We start from the raw sequence: 23,429 nt of genomic DNA on the forward strand, positions 1-23,429 counted from the left end.
ATGATTATTAGTTGCTCTCTCAGTTTGTCATGTTACAGATCATTCATTTTAAAGGACCTGTCAGGACATGGTGAATGACTACAGCAGATTCTCATGATGTTTTGTTTAAAGTCCCCATGATCTGAGGCTGTGTTTGGATGCAAACATGTTCAGATCTGTCGGCAGCGATAAGCACTGCACAGCAAGACATTCTTTATGAAGGTAATGGAAACAAGTTGCATGGATTTTTTACCGTGAAATAGGCTACAGCCATCCTCCTGACGTCTGGATTTATGGCCTGGTAATTCCCCTCTGGAATAATTTGGCTGGTACATCTGCAGCTTAGCAGCATTCCAGCAGAGCTCTCCTGTGCTATGAAGTCAGGAGATGACTGATTGATTGATTGTATTACTCTAGTTTTAGCATGGCTTTACTGAGCTATTGCAGTGAAGTTCTAATGTGATCTATCCACTGCAAACTACAACTGTGCAGCCTGCCTGCTGCTTGGTTAGCCTGCTGTGATGATCACAAATCACAGTTGAAGAGTGAACTTAGCATCATAACCCACAGCAATAACAAGACTGACAGATTTTTTTTAGACTAGGGGAACTTCCACACAGAAAAAACTACAAGGGGCACATCCAGCTCTATCCAGCACCACTAACACAGTGTCTGACTGCATCATAGCTTTTACTGTGTAATGGCAGTCTTCTGCTCGATCATGATTAGATGCAATTCTTCACTCTTCAAAATACCAAAACGAGATCATCAGTTAGTGAGTTTCTCGCTGCTTTCACACTACAGTGATCCCTCTACAGGCTCTTTGTGGCACCAATTACAGGCTAAGAATGACTAAATGCAAACCTATAGCCTGCTGACAGCTCCTGTTTCCTAGTTTTAAGGTGATAAGTCCCAGGCACGTGCTGCACAGGCAGTGATACTGAGACCAGTCACATACCAGCTTGCTGAAGAAATGCTGTGTTCCTCAAACTCCATCTGTTCCCAAATACAGCCAGGCCTGTAAAAATCATAAAATATCCAAGTGTGAAAGAGGGGCTAACGATGCGGCCTGGAGAAGTCCAATTAAAGGATAAAATAGAACACTTCTTGATGTTACCTGTGTATAAGTAGCTAAACTTGTATATAAATTAGCTGAACTAAAAGTAAAGTGTTAAGTGTAAATTCATCCATCCAATAAAAATGTGCGGAGAACAGACAATTCACATTTCACTATATTTATGTTAATTTCAGCTATGTAGTCTGCTACTATGAACAACATGTTTAATTTATATTGTCCTAATTTTTTAGAATAAAACGCTAGCATAACGGCACTTGGTTCATCTTGTTCGTTTTTAGCAGTTCAGCTTGCAGCGAAATTTGCTAATTAGCTACAGTCTAGCTAGCGAGTTACCCAAACGGCTAGATTAGCTAAATAACGGCTAACTAGTTAGCTATATTATAGTGAAATGACCTTAGTATTAGCGGCAGATATTGTACAGTTTTGACAAGTAATTCATAACTGGTCATTCAGCAGAAACACAGCTATAGCAGTACGAGCTAACTGGTAAGATACCTTGGTTTTTTTAACGTACAGCAGGTGGCTAACAGTAAACTAGCTACAAGCTAGCTACATCGCCAAACAAGCTACATGAGAATTAAACAAGTGACCAGCTGAAAACTTTTCATGCAGCCTCCTCTCTGTAACTTTAAATTGCAATGAACACACACTGAGCTGAGGTCTGAGCTGTCAGACACCTACACCAGAATAATGTGGCCATTTTCTACTCTACTTTCTAATATTAATGACTTTCAAGATACAGAGGAAAAAAAATGTCATCGAATTGTGATAAGGTTTCCAATAACAAAGCTAAAATTCAGACATGGGAAAATAAAAGTACTAAAGACTTATAATTAGTCCTAAAGACTATTTAGGCCCAAAACATGGACTTCACACAGTCTTCATCAAACACTGTATTCTTACCCTATTATATAAACTTACCAACACTACACTATTGACTTGTTTAATGATTCACTGGCCTGACAGTTGCTCTTGTATTATTTGAGCTTGTGATAAAAGCTCTGACAGTGTTAAAGCAAATAAAGAGTTTGATTTTATGATTAGTGGCAAAAGGATTTCGGCAGATCTCTCCTTTGGTCTTATTTTTTAATGTGCAGAGTCTAAACTCTTTATTTATTGACTGTACATCCCTTTCGTTGTTAAATGAGTTGTAGTCTGTATCCTTCACCCTTGTTTGCTTCAGTGTTGACAGATCCCCTCTTTCCTCTGGTTGTCATCTGTCTTTGTTCACCTGATACCAGACGCGTGGCGGCTATCACCTGAAGACAATACCATCAATACAATGCACAACGCTGGGATCTGCAGCACGTTTGACACCTGATTTATCTCAAGCACCTATTCAGATTAGTCAACTATCCAACAAAGAGTCCTGCGCTGGATGAGTGGGTGGGGTCTGATACTCTGGGGAATTTGAGGGGTTAACCTTGACATCTGGCCCCCGATCATCCAACAAGTTCAGCCCAGCTGCCCTAATAGGTCTGGTTTTTCCCTTAAAAACACCTCATCCATCTGCTGAACTTCTCCTCATATAAGTTTCTCCATGATTGCCTGAGGCACTTCCATTCACAGACGCGTGCAGGGTGACACTGATCCCTGCTATGACGCCCATCCATATTTAAAGGGGAGTGCAGGTGACCTGTGTGTGTGGCCCTTTCTGGCACGCTTGGGCTCTTCTGCACCCACAGAATCTTGCATAACACGTTTGTTGGATATTTCCTCAAATTACCGCAATATGGTATGACGCACAATGAACTGATGGCTTAGGCACTCAAGATGGCACGTGCCACTGCTGCACAAAAGCTGGGACCTGTGAAATTCAATCTGTTGATGAATGTGTTAGGATGACAATGAGTATGCCAATTAGCTTATGAATACAACAGGTGACACCTACATAAAGCCCAATTACACACTTATTTGTGTTCAGTGTCTCCCATGAAAGACTATAAGTTAACGCAGGAAGATAAAAAATTAATCATGATGCACGCTGCCAATTCTGTCACCGGGCAGAAATGTCTTAAAACTAACTTCAGGAGCATGGCTGATTCTAAATGTTACTGACAACTAAATTCACTATATCAGTCTCCTGTAGCATCCAAAGAAGAGAAAATGATGTCGTTAGTAATTTTGTATTTTCCCAGTATCCGTGGTTACAACTGCAATGCATCCTCCATCAGGAGATCTAATGCAGAGCTGTGGTGTTGCAGTAGCAGCTGCTACACCGTTGAGGTGCACCTCTTCAGGGACTGCGAGATTGAGGTGACAGGGGAGAGGTCATGTTTTAACCTGCTACGTGGCGGGGTGACAGGGATGCAAACCAGCCCCACAAAAGCATCAGCCGGTAAACAACACAAGTGTTTCTTGTCCCAAAAGATTTCACACAGTCTTGTTGCACACATAGGCAAATTAGAGTGGAGTTTAACAAGCAATCTTGCTACTCAGTTGTCAAATGATGCCACTTCTCTCTTTTGCCAGAAAGGCATGGGAATTTCTCCAGAACAAAAGGAAGCGCTGCTCTGAGCAGGAGAGAAAACAAAAGCCTGACACAAATCAGCACAATTAAAAACGCTAATCATGGTTTAACTGCCACTGAGATCAGAGTTAATTGAGAGCGGCTTTTAATTTATCCTTAAGAACGACAGGGCAGGTGTTAAACGAAAGGAACATGAATCCACTTTGCATCAGATTTACACTGCAGTGTTTGGTTAAACAGATCTGCTGCAAAATGTGAGGACACGTGTTATAAAATTCAGATCTCGTTTGTGGTTAAAATGTTTTTACAGACGTTTGATCTTTCTGCGTCAAAAAAAAAAAAAAAAAGAGAGAACAACGACAAAACAGCAGTTTTCATTTACAGTGAGTGTATTGAAAAGGACAATACACGCCTTTCAAAGTACATCCAGTGAAACATTGGAATTTGATTATAATGATGATAGTGATGACAATATCTAAAAGTCATTGTTGCAAACTGTAGGACATTGAGAATGGGTGAATATTAAGAAATGCATCACCAAATTCTTATGAATTAGTGCGTCTGTTGGCACTTTACATACAATCACCATTAACAGCATTGTACTGTTGTTGCAATACATACATCATCTAGAGCCCAGTGTGTTTCCAGAATTACAATAATATAAAAGCCATACATTCTTATCCCCAAACATCCAGGTATGAAAGTCTTGCATATTGGCTATTATGTGAAAATATCAAACAAAACAAAAGCTCATCTACCTCCTCCGATTAAAGTATACTGTAACCAACTTACACACAGCACAGCTCTGAGTTAAATACATTACAATATGTTCATGTGATAAGGTTGATGAAAATGAACCCACTTTCGTGGAATTAATGGTTTATAGATCAGGAAAATGCCATATAATTCGGCAATTATATGAAGTGTTACATAATCAAACAATGTGATTGACATGCAGAAATGACAACAGTCCCAACACATCACAAGGCATGTGCCTGAATGGGCTCCAAGACCCAGAGCACATCGACTACTTTCAGAAGTAGTCAGTATTAAAATGCCATTTTAGGTCTCCACCATGTTAGGGCACTAACCTCAGCTTTACATTATGTCTGATTGTGCTGGCCTCAGTGCACCGGTCTCCATACAATCCTGTAAACTCAATGAAGCTTTGCTAACTGGCAAGATCTTTTATAAACGCACTCATCATTTCCTTCAAAACTGTGTGCCACATTACAAGCACCGTCAGGGGATTTAGCCGGGGCTTAAGTCTTAGTGTCTGGCAGCTGTATGTGGCCTATGGCAAGCAGCATCATAGTATCAGTAGAGGACTTTAAAGACTGCCAGAGGAGGATTGTGAGATCCGACTCGAGCTTTATGTCATCTTCATCAAAAGGTTCAATGCATGCTTCGTCAACACGGGAGAAAAAAAACACCATAGATTTGCACTGTTTTGTTGGAATGGGGCAGACAGTCACTACAACATTTACTTTTAATGAATGTGCAACATAGTTTTTATAAACTTAAATGATGACACAGGCCATTGCCGAGCTTTATAGGAAATTTCTGCCTCAAAGCAGTTTGAGTGTTTTGCATATGCAAACACAGGCATTAATTGGATGACAAATATTATGCAAAGAGGCAAAAAAGAAGTACAATATTGATGCAGGCTTTTTTTTTTTTTTTTTAAATGTACCCCTCTACATCATTGTGGTGAAAAAAAATGATTTGAAAATGCTTTTCATTTAGATTTGTGTTTCAGTCTGACATTTACCAAAACACCAAATTATATTAAAGCATTAAGCAAACGTAGCAATCAAGCTAAAAGAAAACATGACAGGCAAAATTAATTAATTTGAAGTACTCACCCCACATTTTTCATTTGAACTAAATAACCTCAGGGTCCAAATGTATTCAACATCAAATGTTCTCAGACTTTGTCTTTTGTAAATTCATCATTCAAGCAAAGCAGCTGGGCACATTGTAGACATGGGTGTAAATCACCTGTACTATACTCTGTGTGAGTATTACACAATATGAGCCAGACTAAAATGTCACTGCCAGGAATACATGCTTTGCTAGAAAGAGAAATTTTCTTTGACAAAAGACAAAAACCATTAAAAAAAAAGCCAAAGAAATACTTTTCTCTAGTTTTATCCATTTGAAATTTCATTTAAATGAACTCGGACTCAGACAGGATAAATCCCCATGAAGCACATTTTCAAACATTTTACAGCACAACTAAATGTGCAAAAAGTCAAGGAAGGTGAAGTGACATTACAAAGTGACTATATGCTCTCTGCACCTTTAAAGTATGAACAGCTTGGCAAGGTCCATGAACAACTGGTTAACTACTAACACAGACTAGTTGAAGCAGTTGGTGAAGCCTGTAACATGAGAGTTTACACTTGAACACATGTAGGAAGGCAGTCAGTGAGAAGTTTTTCTTCCACATGGAAAGCAAACTCTTATCCACATATCTTCTTAATTAGTATCATAATACTCATAATTTTACAAACTGATTCAAACATTTTTGGCTCTACATAATATGTGCAGATCAGATCGTCTTTTCCACTACAAAGGAATTTGCTCAACATCTGTGTCACATCATCGCACAAAACCTTATGTACCAAATGTCACTTCTTGTCCATAATAAAGTTGTCTGAGTTTTGTCCAACTAAACACAAAGAAAAGAGGAAAAGTAAAAAAAAAAATAAAATAAAATAAAAAAAAACACCCATGAGATGATCTCTTTGGATACACCAAATACTTCAAAGGCAAGTGAGGTTCAATGGCCTTGTTAGTGTACTGTATGTCATTATACATTTAACCAGAGTACATTCAGTAACAGGGGATTTAGGCTTCAAGTCCAAAAGAGATGACATACCTACAGATGAAATAACTACTTTCACAGCAGCAGAAAACAAGACAAAATAAAAACGTTCGAGTGGTGCAACATTCATGAAAAATGTGTGAAAAGTGTTTTTGACTGTTGACATTCAGTGTAGCACTTTGTCTCACCTGTGGTTTGGTATCATACAGTGTAAAGGTCAACTATTCTGAAGACTTGGGATTAGGAAGTAATTACAAAACAGATATAAATAGTAGAATTAATACCAGCAAACAGGACAAGGTGGATCATCACCCAATAAAGATATATCATTAAAAATGGTGTGCAACTTGGAGTAAAGCACAGTTACTGTGATAATACAAAGCATATTTAACACTGTACATGAAGCTGCTTTCCATCAAATAGAAATGAACAATTAAAGATGTAAACCTAAACATCAGTAAGTGACTATACTGTTATTGAACATCTACCACAAGCACAGGTATAGGGAATGGCCTCTCTCTGAGACTAAAACCTAAGAAGTAGTCATTTAGTTCAATTCAGTACCAGCAGTTTGATCGGATCCGACAGCTCACCTCAGCATTTGTTCAGTAGAAAGTGATAAATTAACAGAACTGAGGAGCGCTGTTTAAAGTGGAAACAATATGTGTTGCTATGACCTTAGCTTCACAGATTGAGGCGACACATGAGATGACAGAAAACTGTGAAATGAGGACAGTTAACTTTAAAACCGTTACCAGTGACAGTGACCTGATCTGAACAGATTCTCACTGGTGCTCAGTCAACTGGTGAGAAACATATAGATCTTATATGATGTTAGAATTTGAACTGTTTTGATAACACAAAAAGAAAAAAACAAATAATACAAATATACTGAGGCACAGTACATCATGAAGTTCATTAAAGGTAAACATTAATGCCAATAGAAACTTTATCAGTAAGTCCTTGATACATTTTTTTTTTCCCATAGAGTGTCATTAAACATGTGGTGAGGGCGGTGGTGTGGGGATAGTGTAGCGTTTCAACCATAAAGTACCTTACAAATACATTAAAATAACATTCATATGTAAATGAGCTGTGACATATTTATAAATACAGATTGTTCAGCAAATATCCACATGTGCAGCTCGGTACCAATCAGTACAATCTTCAGCAAAAAGGAGGAAATGAAGGCAGGTGAGGCTGTAACAAAGAACTCCCAGCTTTTATAATGAATCAATACAGATCAATATTAAGAGATTAGCTTAACTCAAAGATGTGATTAAAATGTAAACAAGAACTTCACCAGCAGAACGTAAAGCAAGATGCTTGAGGCTTGAGGTAACACACTGGCTGCGGGCATGTGCGTGGCGCCTGCTGAATGTCATTTTGGCGGCCATGTTTACGGGTTAGAGCGGACACAGTCACGGCTGCGTCGCGTGATCTAGAGATCTGACCTCTCGCCTATTTTTCACATGTGACATTTGCAGCTAAAATAGAAAGGGAAAAGACCAGTTGATGTTGTATTGACATCATACCAGCGACATCACATAAAACTGACACCTTTAACTACAGTCGTCTCTGTCAAGGCTGAATCTAAATGTAACACAGACATGGAAAAATATATAATTTAACCATTTTAGCAGCTGCATGTGGAGACAGTGGTGTTTTAGAGATGTTTTCTATAAAAAAAAATATATCAAAAATAAATTTAAAATGAACAGAAATCCAACATTCAGAGTATCCTGCAAACTCCACATAGTAAGATAGAGCTGGCAGTAGCAGCGACGCAGCCGGTGTGAGCAAACATGTGTGCGAGCCGCAGCAGTTCAGCGACGCAGGCAGTGTGTTCTCAGCGCAAGTCATAATTATTGCACTTAAACTTAGTAAAATTATCACCTCCAGCGAGTAAATATGAGACCCTCTGTCCAAGAAAGCTACATGATAGTCGTCACAAATAAAATAAAGAATGAGTGAAAAGTCAGCAACCGATAAAAGGAAGGTATGTTTGTTCGTTTTTTTGTGAATCAGTAAGCTAGAGAGAAACCAGACTCCAAGCAACTTCTTACCATAACTCTCTTCCAGTCTTTTTAAGAACACCTTTAAATGAATTCAGGGTCTGAGAGCAGGGTCCAGGTCAGTTAGGTGGCAAGTTTAAGACTTGTGCTCGAGTGTAAACACAGTAACCTACAGCTTCATCTCATCAACCACTCAAACATCTTTCAGCAAACAGTGACTGCAGCATCTGGTAAACATGAATTTGGCTGCATTTGCACCTTAAGAGCTTCTGGGCAGATGATGGCAGCTGTATGTGCAACAAACCTCAAGTGCATTCAACATAGCTAAACCTAATCTAAAAAATAAAAAAATAAAAAAAGGGTTGATTTGATTCGAATCAACCAATGAATTTCACGTACTCTGTTTAAGTACCTAAAAATGAACCGCATCAAAAGGTAATTTTAAAACAGATAAACAGGAAACGTGAAACATGAACTAAAATAATCTAAAAAAAAAAAAGTCTGTAAAAACTACATCCACTGAATAAAAATGTTCTAAAGTAAAGATCATGAATTTGGCTTTGATCAATCCCATTTGTTCCCACTTATTTGACCATATGATACTGAAACATGAGCTAAACCTTTATGATTAACTTTTCATCCTCTGTCTTTGCTTCTCACTATTTTTTATTAAGTTTACCCGCCTTCTTTTTGGGCTCATAGGGTGTCCGTAGGATGCTCGGCGTCTCCTCCATGACACGCACGAGTAGGTTATCGATGTAGTCCTCCAGCTCTCTGATGTGGGCGTCTTTCTTCTTCACTATTTCTTTCTGTTTGATGAGTTCCTGCACAACTTCCTCAAAGGACAAGTTGCTATAGGCAGCCACACTTTCCTGTGTCTTCTCCTGAAAGAAAAAAAAAAACAAGTAAATGCTCAATTTAACCCCAGCAGATTTTAAGGTTACAAGCTCCGTAATCACCATATTGTGCATGGATATGTTGTGAAAAAGTAGATTAAAATGGTTGAATGATCTTCTGTGAAATGTCAGCATCTGATAACAGAGGCAGGAGCGAAACTACCCTTTTCAGATCACTCACAACGCGACACAGAAAATTACTAATTAGACGTGTAAACCTAATGTGACATAAACTCACATGTGTTTATCGCGTGTTCTCTGTTGCTAATAAAGGCTAAATGGGAGTTGTTAAAGATGAGACTGTTCTCCGGGGGTTTAGCACTGGCATGTCACTGAATCCTGTGGCAGATGTTGTGATCCAGTGCTGTCTAACAGTGTTTGTAACAAATCAAGAGCAGCTCTAATGGGATTTGACTGTGATACTACAATGATCAGCAAACATCTTCAGAAAGTTATTTTCCTTTTTCTTTAGTTTTAATTATCTAAAAGTATGACCTCTCCAACTACAGAGGGTTCAGGCAAAAACTCCCGGAGGCCTGCCAGTGCTTAACTGGACAGATTTCCCAAAAACAAAAAAAACAAACAAAAAAAAAAAGAAAGAAAAGGAATCTTTGTTTTGAGGGGGAAATGCCAGGCTGCATATTTCTGCAATTAAATGTCAGGCTAATAAATGCCAAAATAAGGATGCAACCCAAGCCCAGCTTTGCTCTTTGAGGACAATCTGTTTGGACGGAGCAGTGTGGTACGGTATGTGCAGATCATATTGCGCGGGTACGAGAGGAGCTGTAATCGTTTTTAATGAGGGACCACTTTATCGCTTCAGTGCTGGGCATCCTCCCCCGAACGGATAGAGCAGCAAAGCCTTCACCCTGTTTAAAATACCACACTTATCAGCTTCCACTCCCATTCACCATTCAAGCTTCTACTGCTGGCTAAAGACAATGCAGAAAAGACCTGGAGCGGGACCGCTTACCAGGTATCTTATCGCTTCCAACAGCACAGAGGCTACTGTGGGGCGACACAAACCAAAATGAAATATTTGCCACAGAGATTAAATGTCCAATGTAAGGAGGGTTTCAAGAACAGAGCTCAGTAACCTATTCCTCACACACACAGCACAGCACAACACAAAAAAAGGCATCTTACTGAAAGATACTGTGCTTAAGCCATCTGAGAACTGACAGCCATATGGAAGTGAAGGTTGGTTTCACGTACAAGCATGTGTACATGCACACGCTTGCTCTCTCTCTCTCTCTCAAACACACACACACACAAATACACACACACACACACAGCATAATAATCAGGAGCTTTAGTGGCTGGTGACAAAGGCCTGGAAATGACCATGAACTGGCAAAGTAATGATGACCATTTTTCTGCGATCAGTAGTGGGGAGAAGATAAGGCGCACACTTGGCATTCTCCAGTTGTGTCATTACAGTTTCTAATGAGCTCAGCTTTGAGAATCTAAAAGCTCAGTCCTTTGAAATCTCTCACTGCCCTCCCTCCCTGCCTCCCTCCCTCCCCCCTGCATGTGGTTAATTAGGGCCTTGAAGCAGAGGAAATGGGAGCTGCCATTTCTGCGAGGCACTGCGGCATGCACAGGGGGCACGTGTGGATACCGACAGCCCTCAACACCCACAAAGAAAGGTGAGGAAAGCCATTATCAGCATTCTCTTTCTCATTTAAGCATCACTTAAGCTGCTGCTCCCACTGCTTCCTTCGTAAATACCAATTTTGCTGTGTAATAGTCTACATATTTCCTTTTTCAAATTGGAAATGCAGGAAGAATTTAAAGAAAATACAAACAACAAAGAGTAAAATATCTCCCACAAATGATGTAATAATCATTAAAAACAAAAATCTAACTCTACTTCTTTGCCTTTTATCAACAACAACAATAACAAAAAAAAAAACACTCCAATTACAGAATCAGTGCACCTACACACCACCACGACTGACCTTATAGACTGAAATTTCACACCACTTCAAATTATGATCGGACCAGACGTGATGACCGATGTGTGCAGCTGCTAATTAGTTGAATGGCACATCTGAATTTCCAGAGGCCTCAGAGATCAATGTCACCAGCTGCTATGTCAAATGAAACTTTGAGTTCTCAATTAAAAATATACACAACACTGAAAAGGAAGTAATGTCACAGCTGAGGTCATTTCTTCTGTTTTTTTTTGTCCCCATTTCAATCAGTGTCAGGTAAAACTGACAACGTGCGACAACGTCACCTTTCGTAAGAAGGTTTGTGTTGCCTTTCTTACATTTTTCTTGCCGTAGACGTCCTTCTTCTTCTGGCCAAAGGTGATGTCTTCCTTTCCTGTTGACTTCTTATCACTGTGAAACAATCAGACAGAAAGTCAGTCTTCAAATGTCGGTGTTTCCTACTAATATGGTGAAGAGAGAATATGGTGAAGAGAAAAGAAAATGTTTCATCAATAAATACTGTACTCCGAAGCACCTTTTTAAGTCCGTGCACCACATTATAAATGACCACTGAGCTACTGCATGACAAAGGCAGCAGTAAAGATGATGGACTAGTGCCTACAGAGATAAGTGGTTAATTGGGTGGTCTATCTCTGCAGAGGATCTCATTACTGTAGCTCAGAGGGCTCTGTTATCAAGCCCAGGCTCTCTAAAGAGCCTCTAATGACACCTTCCACTCTGATAAACCAGAACTTAGCCACAGCGCTCACCAACTCTTTATGTAACACAGGAAATAAGATGTAACCGGTTCTGTGGACATGTTTGAACAACAATGCTTGGAGAGAGAGAGAAGGGGGAGTGTATCAGATATTACATTTCAATCAACAAGGTATTCAAAACTTTACGAGAATGCAGTAACCAATATCCTGTAGCACAGTGTTTGTCCCACGCGGGTAGCCAGATCACAGTTTGGGATTGTGGGATATTTATGGAAAAGGAAGAGGAACATACAGCAGTGATATCCTACACATGTATGTAGGAAGAACCATAGCAGGTCACAGATGGAGGCTAAATTTAAGACATGGAAGGAACTGATATTTCAGTGGAGCTTATTAGGAAGTGACTTCTGTTTCTTAGTCACACACAAACTATGAACCAGTTTACAACAAACTGTTGATTGTTAAGATACATCAAACCAAAACCTGGCAGCTGTATAAATGATCATGAATGTTAAATGTAGAAAAAGAAAAGACAACTTTAAACACACACGAGCGTTTACTGTACATTCCTGTGAAGCAGAGAGCGAGACATTTACAGGGTGAGGTTTTCTTGACCTAAACTGGGAACTTTGTGTCTAAGAGGTTTAAATGAGGAACTGGACTTGAAGCTATTTTTGTGGCGTCTCTGGATTATATTTGTTCTCAAAGAGCTGACGCGTTTAAGAACAACTGGACATTTAGTTAAGAGATGGAAAAGATTAGAGTCTGCTCTTTTAAAAATGAGGTTGAAAGAATCTATTCATTCATGTTGGCAAATGGACATTAGACTTTTTAACCCAGTGATGGGTTAAGATTAGAGATGCACAGATTTCAATGGTCTCAGGCTGATTACAATTTTCTTTATTAGAACTATAATTAACAGCTTTTCTTCAATGGACAACTTACTTGTATGTTCATTACAAACATTGATTATTGCCGATTAAATATTAAGTGAATTTCTCCCTCTCTCTCTCCAAGGGTAAACAAAAATCGTGTGACTGCTTTCTGGCTGCAGCTCTTTAGTTTTCAGACCGCTCATCAACAATGGATGATCATTATTATTATTGATGCCATTATCATTAGCAGCATCGCCCGCAGTGGTGACGCATGTGTGTGAGCAGCAGCCGTTCATCAGGTAGGCGCCATGCCCAGGTCAGGTCAGCAGCATGGGTCTAGTTTCAGAAGCTCTGCCTTTGCTAGTTTCTTGAAACTGGACACATTCAGTGAGGTGATGGTGTTTTAAGTGATCAAGTCTGTTTTTCTGAATGTTTTTTAATGCTCGTTCCTCCACAGCCCACTCTGAACTTACAGGTTTCACAATGTGCGAGCTTTGTGTCTGCTTCGCTCACTGTAAACGACTTCCACCATGTTGTGTGCACGTGGCTGTGTCTGTGCTGTTGTGTGTGAACCACTGTGTGGCGCTTGTGTGTGAATTTGACCAGAACAGAATGGGATATCTGAGAGTGATCGACCGGTCTCCGATCACGCTGAAAACCTGTGTATCTGTAGAAATTATGAAAAGGTGGCTGTAATATTATTTGTTTTATCATTTATATTTCTATTAGACTATTCTGTATTCACTAAGAGTAATAACAATATATAGTTTAAATATTGTTTTATGTATCTAGGGTGATGTATGGATCAATCACCGATTATAGGGATGTTTATAAGGAAACCAGAAACGACCTCAGGCACCACCCTGACGAAGGAGAGAAAATTAAATGTTTTGTGAAGTGAATAAATTGTGTGATGAATGACACATTTTGATGAATCATACAGAGCACACAAAAAAAGGAAACTACCTGGTTTTGTAATTGGAGCTGAACGGGTTAGTGTCTGCTTGTGACTCTCCACTAAAAGGGTTGGGGGAGCGCAGGTCTCCAGAGCTGCCCGATCGCCCCCCGTTGCTAGTCTTGCGGCCTTCCTTCTTTCCCGTCACGCGTTCCAGTAGGCTGACCTTCTCCTTTTTCTCCTTCCGCTCTGCGCGGTCCCACAGCTGCCCATGCTCCCCCTCAAATGGGTTGCGGTTGCGTGGGAGCGTGGCATACTTCTGTGGCAGGGTGTCACTGATATCAGTGAAAGGGTCACTGTGTGCCTCACCGTCCTGATAGCCTGGCACCTCGCTCTGGGAACGCCTGTGAGGTCCACCTGTACTCCCTGAAGAGAAGCCAAAAGCATTACATCAACTTCTGATAGAGCTGCGATAAAAATATCTGTAAGAACTAATCACACTCTTAAAAAGGTAAAATATGCAATTGTTTGTTTGTTTTTTTTAATGGAATGATTTATGACGGAACTTGGGCGACCTGATCAGGCTTTTTAGGGACGAAACTATCTAATGTTCATAAACACTTTTTACAGTTTAACACAATTAAAGGAACATGTAAAGATCTCCACTTGGTGTTTACTCGTGTTATTTTTCAGGTCGGCCTTGACACTAGTCGAACTAATTCCACACCACAAAAGAAACATTTAATTGGGAGCAGTAATTTAGGACAACTTGTTATATTATTTATACCCTCCAGATCTGATATTTTGTGTGCCTCCTACCTTCACATCTTTGGATAATTTCCTCTCTCCAGCCTGCCAAACTGAAGGTTCACAAAGTAGCTTGTGAGATAAAGTCAAATCCATTGTACTGTAGCTGCCTCAGATAGCTGAGCGGTGGAGATCAGGAAGTAAAGATACAGTAGGCAGTGGGCTGTGATGCTTATTTATTTCCCTTTGTGATTATTTGAACTGTTAGAGACCAAAGTTTGGGCTGATGGTAATGAATATCAGACAGTTCGGATTGTTGCCTGATTGCTCGCAGCATTGTTTGGCGAAACTATGAACTGTGCTTCTTAAAAATGACCATATTGAAGGGTTACTAATCAATATCTGACCAGAACACTGTCACCATCAGATAACTATGTTTAGTAATTTTTAAGAGACATTTCAGTCTCCCCCAATCTTAACTGTGAAAAATCATAAAATTTGTGACTATTGTTTGCATTGGTTCCAGCCACACTAATACAAGGACAGGGGAGTAAATGGGAGGTTGGTGCAGCCGGAAAGTTCAGTTTCATACTGGTGAGCAACAGAGATCAATAAAGGCTCCAGATTGATATGAATGACACAAATGACTATACCTTTATATACAGGTTTATATACCTTGTGCTGTCAATATCTTTATATGTACAGTATGTCTCTATAGCTCTGTGACTACTATTGACCCCTACTGATGGCCACAAGAAATTGCAACAGTATCCCATGTTAACAGTCTGTCAATAAGACTGAGATACTTAATATAGAACAGGTAAATAACTAGAACATTGTGTTAAAGGTCCCATATTGTATAAAGGTAGATTTCCATGTGTTTTTTGATTATAAAGCAGGTCTAGGTTTTATATGAATAATGTGAAAGCATCAAAGCCTCAGTCCACAGAGAAAAGCACACAGCCTGTATTCAGAAACTGAGCCTTAAAACCAGCCGTCAGGACTACTGCAACTTTGTGATGTTACAACAAAGCAGTCACTGCTCTCAGCCCCGCCCAAAGCCCTGCCCACCTGGACCCACCATGCAACCTTGCAGGATTTGGTTTCCCTGAGTGTTTACCTGAAATCTGTTGTATTTTATTTGATCACTCAAAAAACAGTCAGCCAATCAGAAGAGAGGATCAGATCCTCTCTTCTGATTGGCTGACTGACCTGTTGTTACTCAAGAGAGAAGCCTGAGAGAGGAGATGTGAAACTACACTGAGATGGTTTTTGGTTCTTAAAACCACAAATATATCTTCTTATGGAGATCAACACTTGAAATAAAACAGAGAAAAGTGTAAAATATGGGACATTTAAAAGACACAATACCACAGTTTTTGAGACACCAGTTTCTTGCTTGTACCACTATCCTCCTTGAAAATGAAAATATGAGATGATCGCCACTGACTTCACTTGGTAAAGAAACATTATTTGGTGTTATTTCAAAAACCCTGATGATCCCTTGCAGACATGCGCCAAGCAGTGATTAAAGTTTACCTGTTACACCTGACTGGCACAAACATAACAAAGTGAAACAAACTGGTGTAACACATCTGAAAAATAAAAGCTTTGGTCCTCACCACTCTCTTCTATGGAGTTCATGGAGTCCAGTTTAGGCCGAAAGTGGGTCCCAATGAGATCTGACATGGAATGGGCTGCAGAGAGTTTATGGGCCCCAGCGAGTAATGGTCTCTTGACCTTTGCTTCAGGCTGGGGTTGTAGGTCTGGGGCAAAGGCCTGACGGCTGGGCTCCGAGTCACACACAGCAGAGCGAGGCAGGATGGCTGAAGACGTGTCGCCAAAGCCGCTGTCGTGTTTACGACCCTTCATTTTGTCCTTAAGTTTGGAAAAAGGCGAGCGGGGCTTCTCCTTCATGGAGAGGTCAAACATGCTGGCTGTCATGTTGTTCCTCATGAACTGGATGCTGACTTGGATGCGGCCTCGTTCTTTCCTCTTCTTTCCCGGCTTGGACTCCAGCAAATACCAGCTGTAATGAGAGTGGAGGGAGCTTAGGCTGAGCAAAGCCAGCGAGACAATTTATACAAAAAGAACAGGATTTATGAAAATCTTGTGAGTTGATTGCACATAATTCAGCATAATTCAGGAAGACAGGTATACAAAGTCAGAGAGCAGTAAAAGTCCTCACACTATCAAACAATATGACAAATGGAAAAAATAGCCCACATCCTTTCTAATGTGCTCTACCTCCTTCTTTGTGGACAGCAGTGAAAAGGCTAATTTGAGAAGACTAATCCAAAAGCTACACACAAATGCAGGGGCTTAAATCTGACTTTAACTTTTTCTGACACAAGTGAGAATACAATTTATCATTCAGAGGATAAACATTATTCTTTGCAAATTGAACGTTAAGAAACAGGGTGCTGCTGAATAATATAGACCATTTCAGGCTGCTTTTCAGCTTCTATTTGTTTAACCTCTCTGCTTTTTCAACTGGAAGTAATGGGATTTATTCCTTCACTCTGAGCGAAATGAAGTGGCATTTGCACAAATCTGGCCTTTGTTCAGAAATGCAACAACAAGCAATTGGGGAAATTGCAAAGCCATGTTGCAGGGCAACCCAACAGTTTGTACATGCTAATAATATATATCCACTATGTTATAGGGCTTATGACTACAGGAAACCAGCATCAGGATGAAACAACTCTCAGTCTATGTAAATCTAAGAAACGTGGGTGTGTCCTAAATATTGGCCTGCAGACTCATCTATGACCATTCTTGTAACATAATAAAATATTCAATCTAATGGACAATCCTTGAACTGAAACATATCTGCATGATCATATTTGTTTTAGTATCATTACTGATATTACTCTACTGGATGTAGATGGAAATTTGCACTGTCATTTGAATTCAAGCATTAAATATCAGTTATCAGTTCAACCCAAAAAAAAAAAAAAAAAAAAAAAAAAATGTCTTGGTTTTGGCCTTTTAGAAACCGCAGCTGTTGGACGCTATTCTACACCGTCTAGCTCATGGCCCAGGAGCCCAGTCATGAAAGGCCTTGCTGGGTCTAATTCCCAGGCTGCGCACCGTGCACAGTCTGATCAGCAGCCACAGCATGCCGCTGCCGTGGGGCCGGGGCTGCACCTCACGTGTGTCTCAAGGCCAAGATAAACCTCTATGTGCTTGGAACCACAATCCTCCCACTCGGGCCTGGACCGCTGGGAAACTCCTCACAATCAAACAAACACAGGTGTGCAATAATTATGGGCTGCCTACTCAGATATCAAGACAGGCTTTCCTTCCCAATATGTCAGTTCAAAAACATTGCAGATGGGCCCGCAGCGAACACAGACCCACAGTGGAGTGTGGATATAGTATCGAGGGTCCCGGCATCATTGTCAAGTATGCCTGCAGTGTGGGATTAGGCCAACAAGCTACGCAGGCATATCCATTACAGAACCTCTGCTGAAAAAGTGCACGGCCTGAGAAGCATCAGCTCAGGCACCTAAAACAAATAAAACCCATCCACACTGATTATAACATATTGTGATTCTCCCCCCTGATGGGCGAAGAGGAAGTGTGCTGATGTCTTTCCATGTTGAAATGTGCAGCGAGCTAATTAGCACCAGATCCAGTTTGCTATTCTGTTCCTGTTTGCTTAATGTAGATTAAGAAACATGTGTGTGCTGGATTTGTAAGGGTCAACATCCCCACGTTTAGCCAAGTTTAAAACAAGATGTGATGTTATATACAGTATGTCGGATTAGTTTACTCCACATAGATTTATTTTCTCTTTCTGTTCAAGCCTCTTATACGGTAATTTCACAAGGACACAAACTGTATTCAAGAAAGCTCTGGGCGTGAGGCAGATAAACAGCACAGACAAGTCACCTGTTTAAGAAAGGTCTGACTCAGTTAGACAGTCACCCAGTACTGGTTTAGAAAAATCACAGCTAACAGGCAACTTATGAGTCTGCACTTCCTCTAACTTTCCTTCTGGACTCAGGAACGCACTCAGAGCATTCAGTCCAAAACACAAGGACAACAAATGAACTCTTCACAGAACACGTTAACATTCAAACCCTGCTCTCTTTGCTTGTGAAGAAAAGGCCATATCCCACTTACGCCTTTGAAAACAAGTTGATGCACAGGAGTGACTAACTAGACATGTTTGGCCAGCTCCACTAGTTTCAATTAGGCCAACTGGAGCTCACCATGTCAGTGATTATGCTAAAAATAATCTCTCAACAATGTTGGCAAATTCATTGCTAAGCCTCAAACAATAGATGGTCAACAAGATGGAAAAACTAAAGCTCAACCAATCTGTAATGAATGCGCTACCTCATTTGTAACAGGTGTGTTAGACACTGTAAAGCTGAAGAGGAAAAAACTCTGTTAACAGTTCACCTACTGGGATATAAACTATTTAGTTCTGCTCCTTAGAATAAAACAGATCTATCTTATAACATGTATTTCTAAAATAACTACATTAAGAGAATAAAAGGACAATGAAATGGTATTTTCATCATGTGGTGTTAAAAAAGTTAGCTCAATTTAGGTCATCAACCTAACTGAGAACAGAGTACAGAATGTAACACGCACAACTTAACACACTGTCATTAAGTTCACATATGTAGGATCATATGCAAATAACCCATGAGACATGTTTGTGAATGTGACAATGTGTAGCAACTAATATATCCCAGACTGTAATCCACTTCTGACTGGAAGAGTTCAGCAAATATTTTCCACTTCCTCTCAAAAGTCTGTTCCACCAACAGGACATTGATACAAGACTGTGAGCTGGAGCTGACGGTCACATGAATGCTAGGAAATTATAGATGGAGATTATAGATAGAGATCAAATACTGTACATGTGAAGCTAAAGATACTATGTCAAAATTTAAGAAAAACAGGTAACTCAACTACAGCAGACACGTCCCAGTGTCCAAATGCCAATTACTATACAAACCAATGTGTGGCTCATTATCTTTATTTAGTAGGTGTAATATTGTGAACTAATTACATTACAATGAGTGTAGACAGATAACGGATCATTAATAGTATCACACTTGTTGCTTTTCATTTTCACTGATTGATTTCATGCTGCCCTGCTATGATTATCAGCATTTACTTGGTTTGAAAATATTTTGGCATATCCCCAAAACAAGCTGGCGTAAACAATGCAAGCAAATAATCGTGGTAACAATTATGCAGCAGGCATTTATCTTCTAATTTTGTATTGATGGATGTATGGTTAGCTGTATGGTTTGTTGTGATGTTATGTACCCTGAGGTGACATCTAGGACTTTTACTGCTACAGTATATACTTACTCAGTTTTCTTACGCTCCTTGTTATCAAATATTTCATTCAGGTTGATGGACCTCTGACCCAGGAACTTGTCCATCCCGACCAAGGATCGATGCATCACGATAAGGCAGAGCTCATATACTTCAGGGTTGCCCTCCAAAAGTAGGCCGGGCAATTCAAAGGAGGCTTCTTCTCTCCAGACAGGACTGAGCGTTTTCTCTGCCACCGATGTCGAGTACTTCTCCTTGCCCAGCTGAATGATGGTGTAGGCATCATTGGTGCCATTTTTGCCCTTGGGCTGTAAACCGTTTGCTTGAAGAACAGTGGCTTGGACATGGGTTGGAAACCACTTTTGAGACTGCTCACCCAATGACATTGTCAGCACTGTTTATTTACTGAAAGCCATTCAAAACAAACTGAATGATAATCTATACAGTTAGTGTGTGGGTGAGTGTGAGTGTGTGTGATGTGCAAAAAGCAGCAGTCATGAATAACTATAGTTTGTTGTCCATGTCAGTGTGGTTTGTGCGTACAGTAGCAATCATTACAAGCAATGACAAGTCTGACAAACTGAGCAAGCCTCATCTTCTGTCAAATCACAGATGTCCAAGCCACTGGTAAGTCATCTGAAAAAAAACACAGGAAGAAAAAGAGCATCACTGTCTTTCCCAGAACCATGACATGACTCATGTGGGCTGATGTAAAGCCAACCAATGAGTTCAGGCAGGTTTGATGGCAGTAACTTAAACCAACATGTGATTTTTAGGTAATTTCAAGAAATATGAAGAGCCACACACAAATTAGATGTTGGTATATGATTTAGTACAGTGTCTATAAATATGTCTCTGTCTCCCTAGGCTGGAGTATCAAGACAGAAATGGATGATCTCACCCAGTGACAAATTTTGGTGTTGGTCCATTGTCACTAAATTAGTGACTGACTCAGTGATAGCATGATTGTTATGCAACATAAAATCTGAATTAATTTATATGAATACAGGGTTTCTGACTGAGATTGAGAATATATCTACAGTCTGTCACTGCTTTTCAGCCTGGAGAAAAACTGAAGAAAACTCGGCTATATATATTACAGAAATTACACAATTACAGGATTTCTACTGAAGTGTAATTTACCTGTAGGTTGGCATCTTTTCACAGGTTTTGTCATGACGAGCTCAGTTTTTATTCAGCTGACACAGTCCACTAACACATTAAAGCGACTTAGTTATGAGGTTTACATTAAGCTTTATTGTTGTTGTTATATTCGGTCAGTCTGCAGGTTAACGTTAGCTACATGCGGCTAGCTACTGAGCTAGCAAGCACACAGAGCATCACACACACAGCTGCTTACCTCGGTGTCATTTTCAGCGACTCTAGAAGGACATTCAGCGCTTCAGCTCATCGGAGACAGGCTTCACAGACACATTCATAGGACGGCTACTGACACAAACGTCAGCTAATGTTAATTGTTGCTGTTGCTGCCCATTGCTTTTCACTGCTGTCGGACAGCGGCGAGCTTTACTTCCTGGTGCGACGTCACTTCCTCCTTGTACCGGGGAAAGTGTTGTCGATGGTAAAAAAAAAAAAGGTGGTCGTACCATAGACTGTATATAAAAAGGGTCGTACAAGCTCAAGCACAAATTCCCTAACGAGAGAAGCTACAAGGATTATAAAATAAACAAGAAACCTCAACAACTAAATACCTTAAAAATAAATACATCTAAATAAAAACTACGTGGGTCTAAAAGAAAAGAAGCTACAGAAAATAAGAGGGACAAATGATGTATTCTAGTATTTTGAGATATGGAGTGAGCAGTGATGAGAGGCTATATAAATAATTTTAGGTAACACACTTTACTCTGTAAGATGAGGCTGTGTAAGTGCGTGTCACAGTGTGTGTGTGTGTGTGTGTGTGTGTGTGTGCTCGGGGTGCACTTTACTTGAGAGGTAAATCATACAAACATGGGAAGTGCTTTTGTCTCATGAGTGGGACATGGAGGTGCAGATAAGGGGTTCACTTGAATGAACACAGACATGCTTGTCACCCCTCTTGACAAGTGCATCTTAACCAAACACACCTGCCTATGTTGGTTTTATCGTTCTGCAGCAACCACTGCAGTATGTACACACCATCGGCCTGAGGCTCCGACTGGGCCATCCATCAAACTGAGATTATTGCACTTATCTGGAGTACATCTCTGAATGAAATGCTAAGGCTTAGTGAAATATTAGGTTGTGCAAAAATGTGAGTCAGATAGCATATAATACATTTGTGGCACTCTTTTGGTATAAACATGGGGTGAATATTACAGTATAATGTCCCATGTAACTGAAAAAAGGATGTAGATGTGGCAAAATGTAGGTTATGAAACAATTAGTGTTTGAAAATGACTTTTTATCTCAGCTGAAATGAAACGGTCAATATTTGATTAATATATAAACCATTATTTTAAAATAAATAATTGACATACATTGTAATATTGATTTATACATAGTTGCAAATAATTAAATATCTATAAGGTTGACTCTCATATATATATATTATATTATATATATATATATATATATATATTTATACACAGACATACAATACACTGTGTAAGTATATATATTATTATAATAATAAGTATATATATATATGTTTAAGCATCTTTTAAGCTTTATGATATATACAAGTTCTCTGTTTTATAGCTGTTCTATTTAACTAAATGGAAATATTGTAAATGTCTTGTGCGTCATTTGATACACATTTGCCCAAACTTCAGCTTGAAATATTTGTAGGGTTGGGCGACATGAGGCTACTGTATATACGTACGTTAAGATGATACAGTACCATTATTAACATGTTAGCTATCCCTTCCCCCCTGAGGGTAGGCCATTATGGGTAATGTTGTGAATCAGTGAGCAGGACAGTTTTATGGCCATTTTTGATTTTACTATATTTCTGACACCAATGTGATCAAGTAGATGAAGAGGATTTTTCAAATATTTTATTCATTTGATTGAATGAAAACATTTTATCCATTAACAGTTTCTCTGTTTTATTTCTTTAGAAAATTCACTCACTGACTGCAATAGAAAATTACTTCTACCGTGACACATCATTCTATCCAAATTACCCACTGTTACCGGATTTTAAAGCAAAGTTCTGTGAGAAGGGCCAAAATATAATTACAGGAAGTCATCAGGAAGATTTGATTAGCTCTTGCTGATGAGTGTGTGGTAGTCAACAGTGACAAAGTTTAAAGACAAGTAAGTTGTTTAAAGTTGAAGACAAGATCTGATAAAGGTCTTCTCTGTCTTCACAGTGGAATATGCTTAAACTGCATGTATTCACTGTAGGTATGTGAAATATAAGTATTCACACTGCACAGCTCTGGCTCGACTTCCAAGTGTTTGTGATTTATCCAGTCCCATCACTGCTCACATTCCTTTTCAGGAAGATTTTATTATCTGTTGCGGTTAGCAGTGTCAGGTTGAGCTGAATGAAATAACGACCAGAGGCATGCGTACACACCACCAGGGTCATGACACCCTTCCTTAATTTGACAATAAGTCAAACACCTTCATATATTACCCTCTATAGGCACACAATACCACTGTACGACTCCTTTTTGAGATAAAACATGAAAGACACTGCATTCCAACATCACCTGTATCCTTTTATTACTT

General features: G+C 39.6%; 1 protein-coding gene across 1 annotated transcript; it reads right to left on the minus strand.

Annotated features, from left to right (window-relative positions):
• Window positions 1-3,167: 3,167 nt before the first annotated feature.
• On the minus strand, window positions 3,168-21,316 carry LOC139623275 (rab11 family-interacting protein 2). The gene is made up of 6 exons (XM_071481368.1): window positions 21,109-21,316; window positions 19,782-20,384; window positions 16,064-16,470; window positions 13,766-14,120; window positions 11,544-11,616; window positions 3,168-9,256 (listed from the first exon to the last, which is right to left on the minus strand). Exons 2-6 carry the CDS (start codon window positions 20,132-20,134, stop codon window positions 9,032-9,034), a joined length of 1,413 nt encoding a protein of 470 aa, XP_071337469.1. The 5' UTR covers window positions 20,135-20,384; window positions 21,109-21,316; the 3' UTR covers window positions 3,168-9,031.
• Window positions 21,317-23,429: the final 2,113 nt, after the last annotated feature.

Source organism: Trachinotus anak, unplaced genomic scaffold (assembly GCF_046630095.1).
Source record: "Trachinotus anak isolate AG129_WGS33_773 ecotype Australia unplaced genomic scaffold, CSIRO_AGI_Tana_v1 ptg000007l, whole genome shotgun sequence".
In the NCBI taxonomy this organism is placed as follows: domain Eukaryota; kingdom Metazoa; phylum Chordata; class Actinopteri; order Carangiformes; family Carangidae; genus Trachinotus; species Trachinotus anak.

Coding starts and splice junctions, on each gene's coding strand:
- LOC139623275 (XM_071481368.1), bottom strand. CDS start 20,134: ATGTCATTGGGTGAGCAGTCTCAAAAGTGGTTTCCAACCCATGTCCAA. Junction 14,121..16,063: donor GAACTCCATAGAAGAGAGTG/GTGAGGACCAAA, acceptor GCTTCTCTTCAG/GGAGTACAGGTGGACCTCAC. Junction 11,617..13,765: donor AGCTCCAATTACAAAACCAG/GTAGTTTCCTTT, acceptor ATTGTTTCACAG/TGATAAGAAGTCAACAGGAA.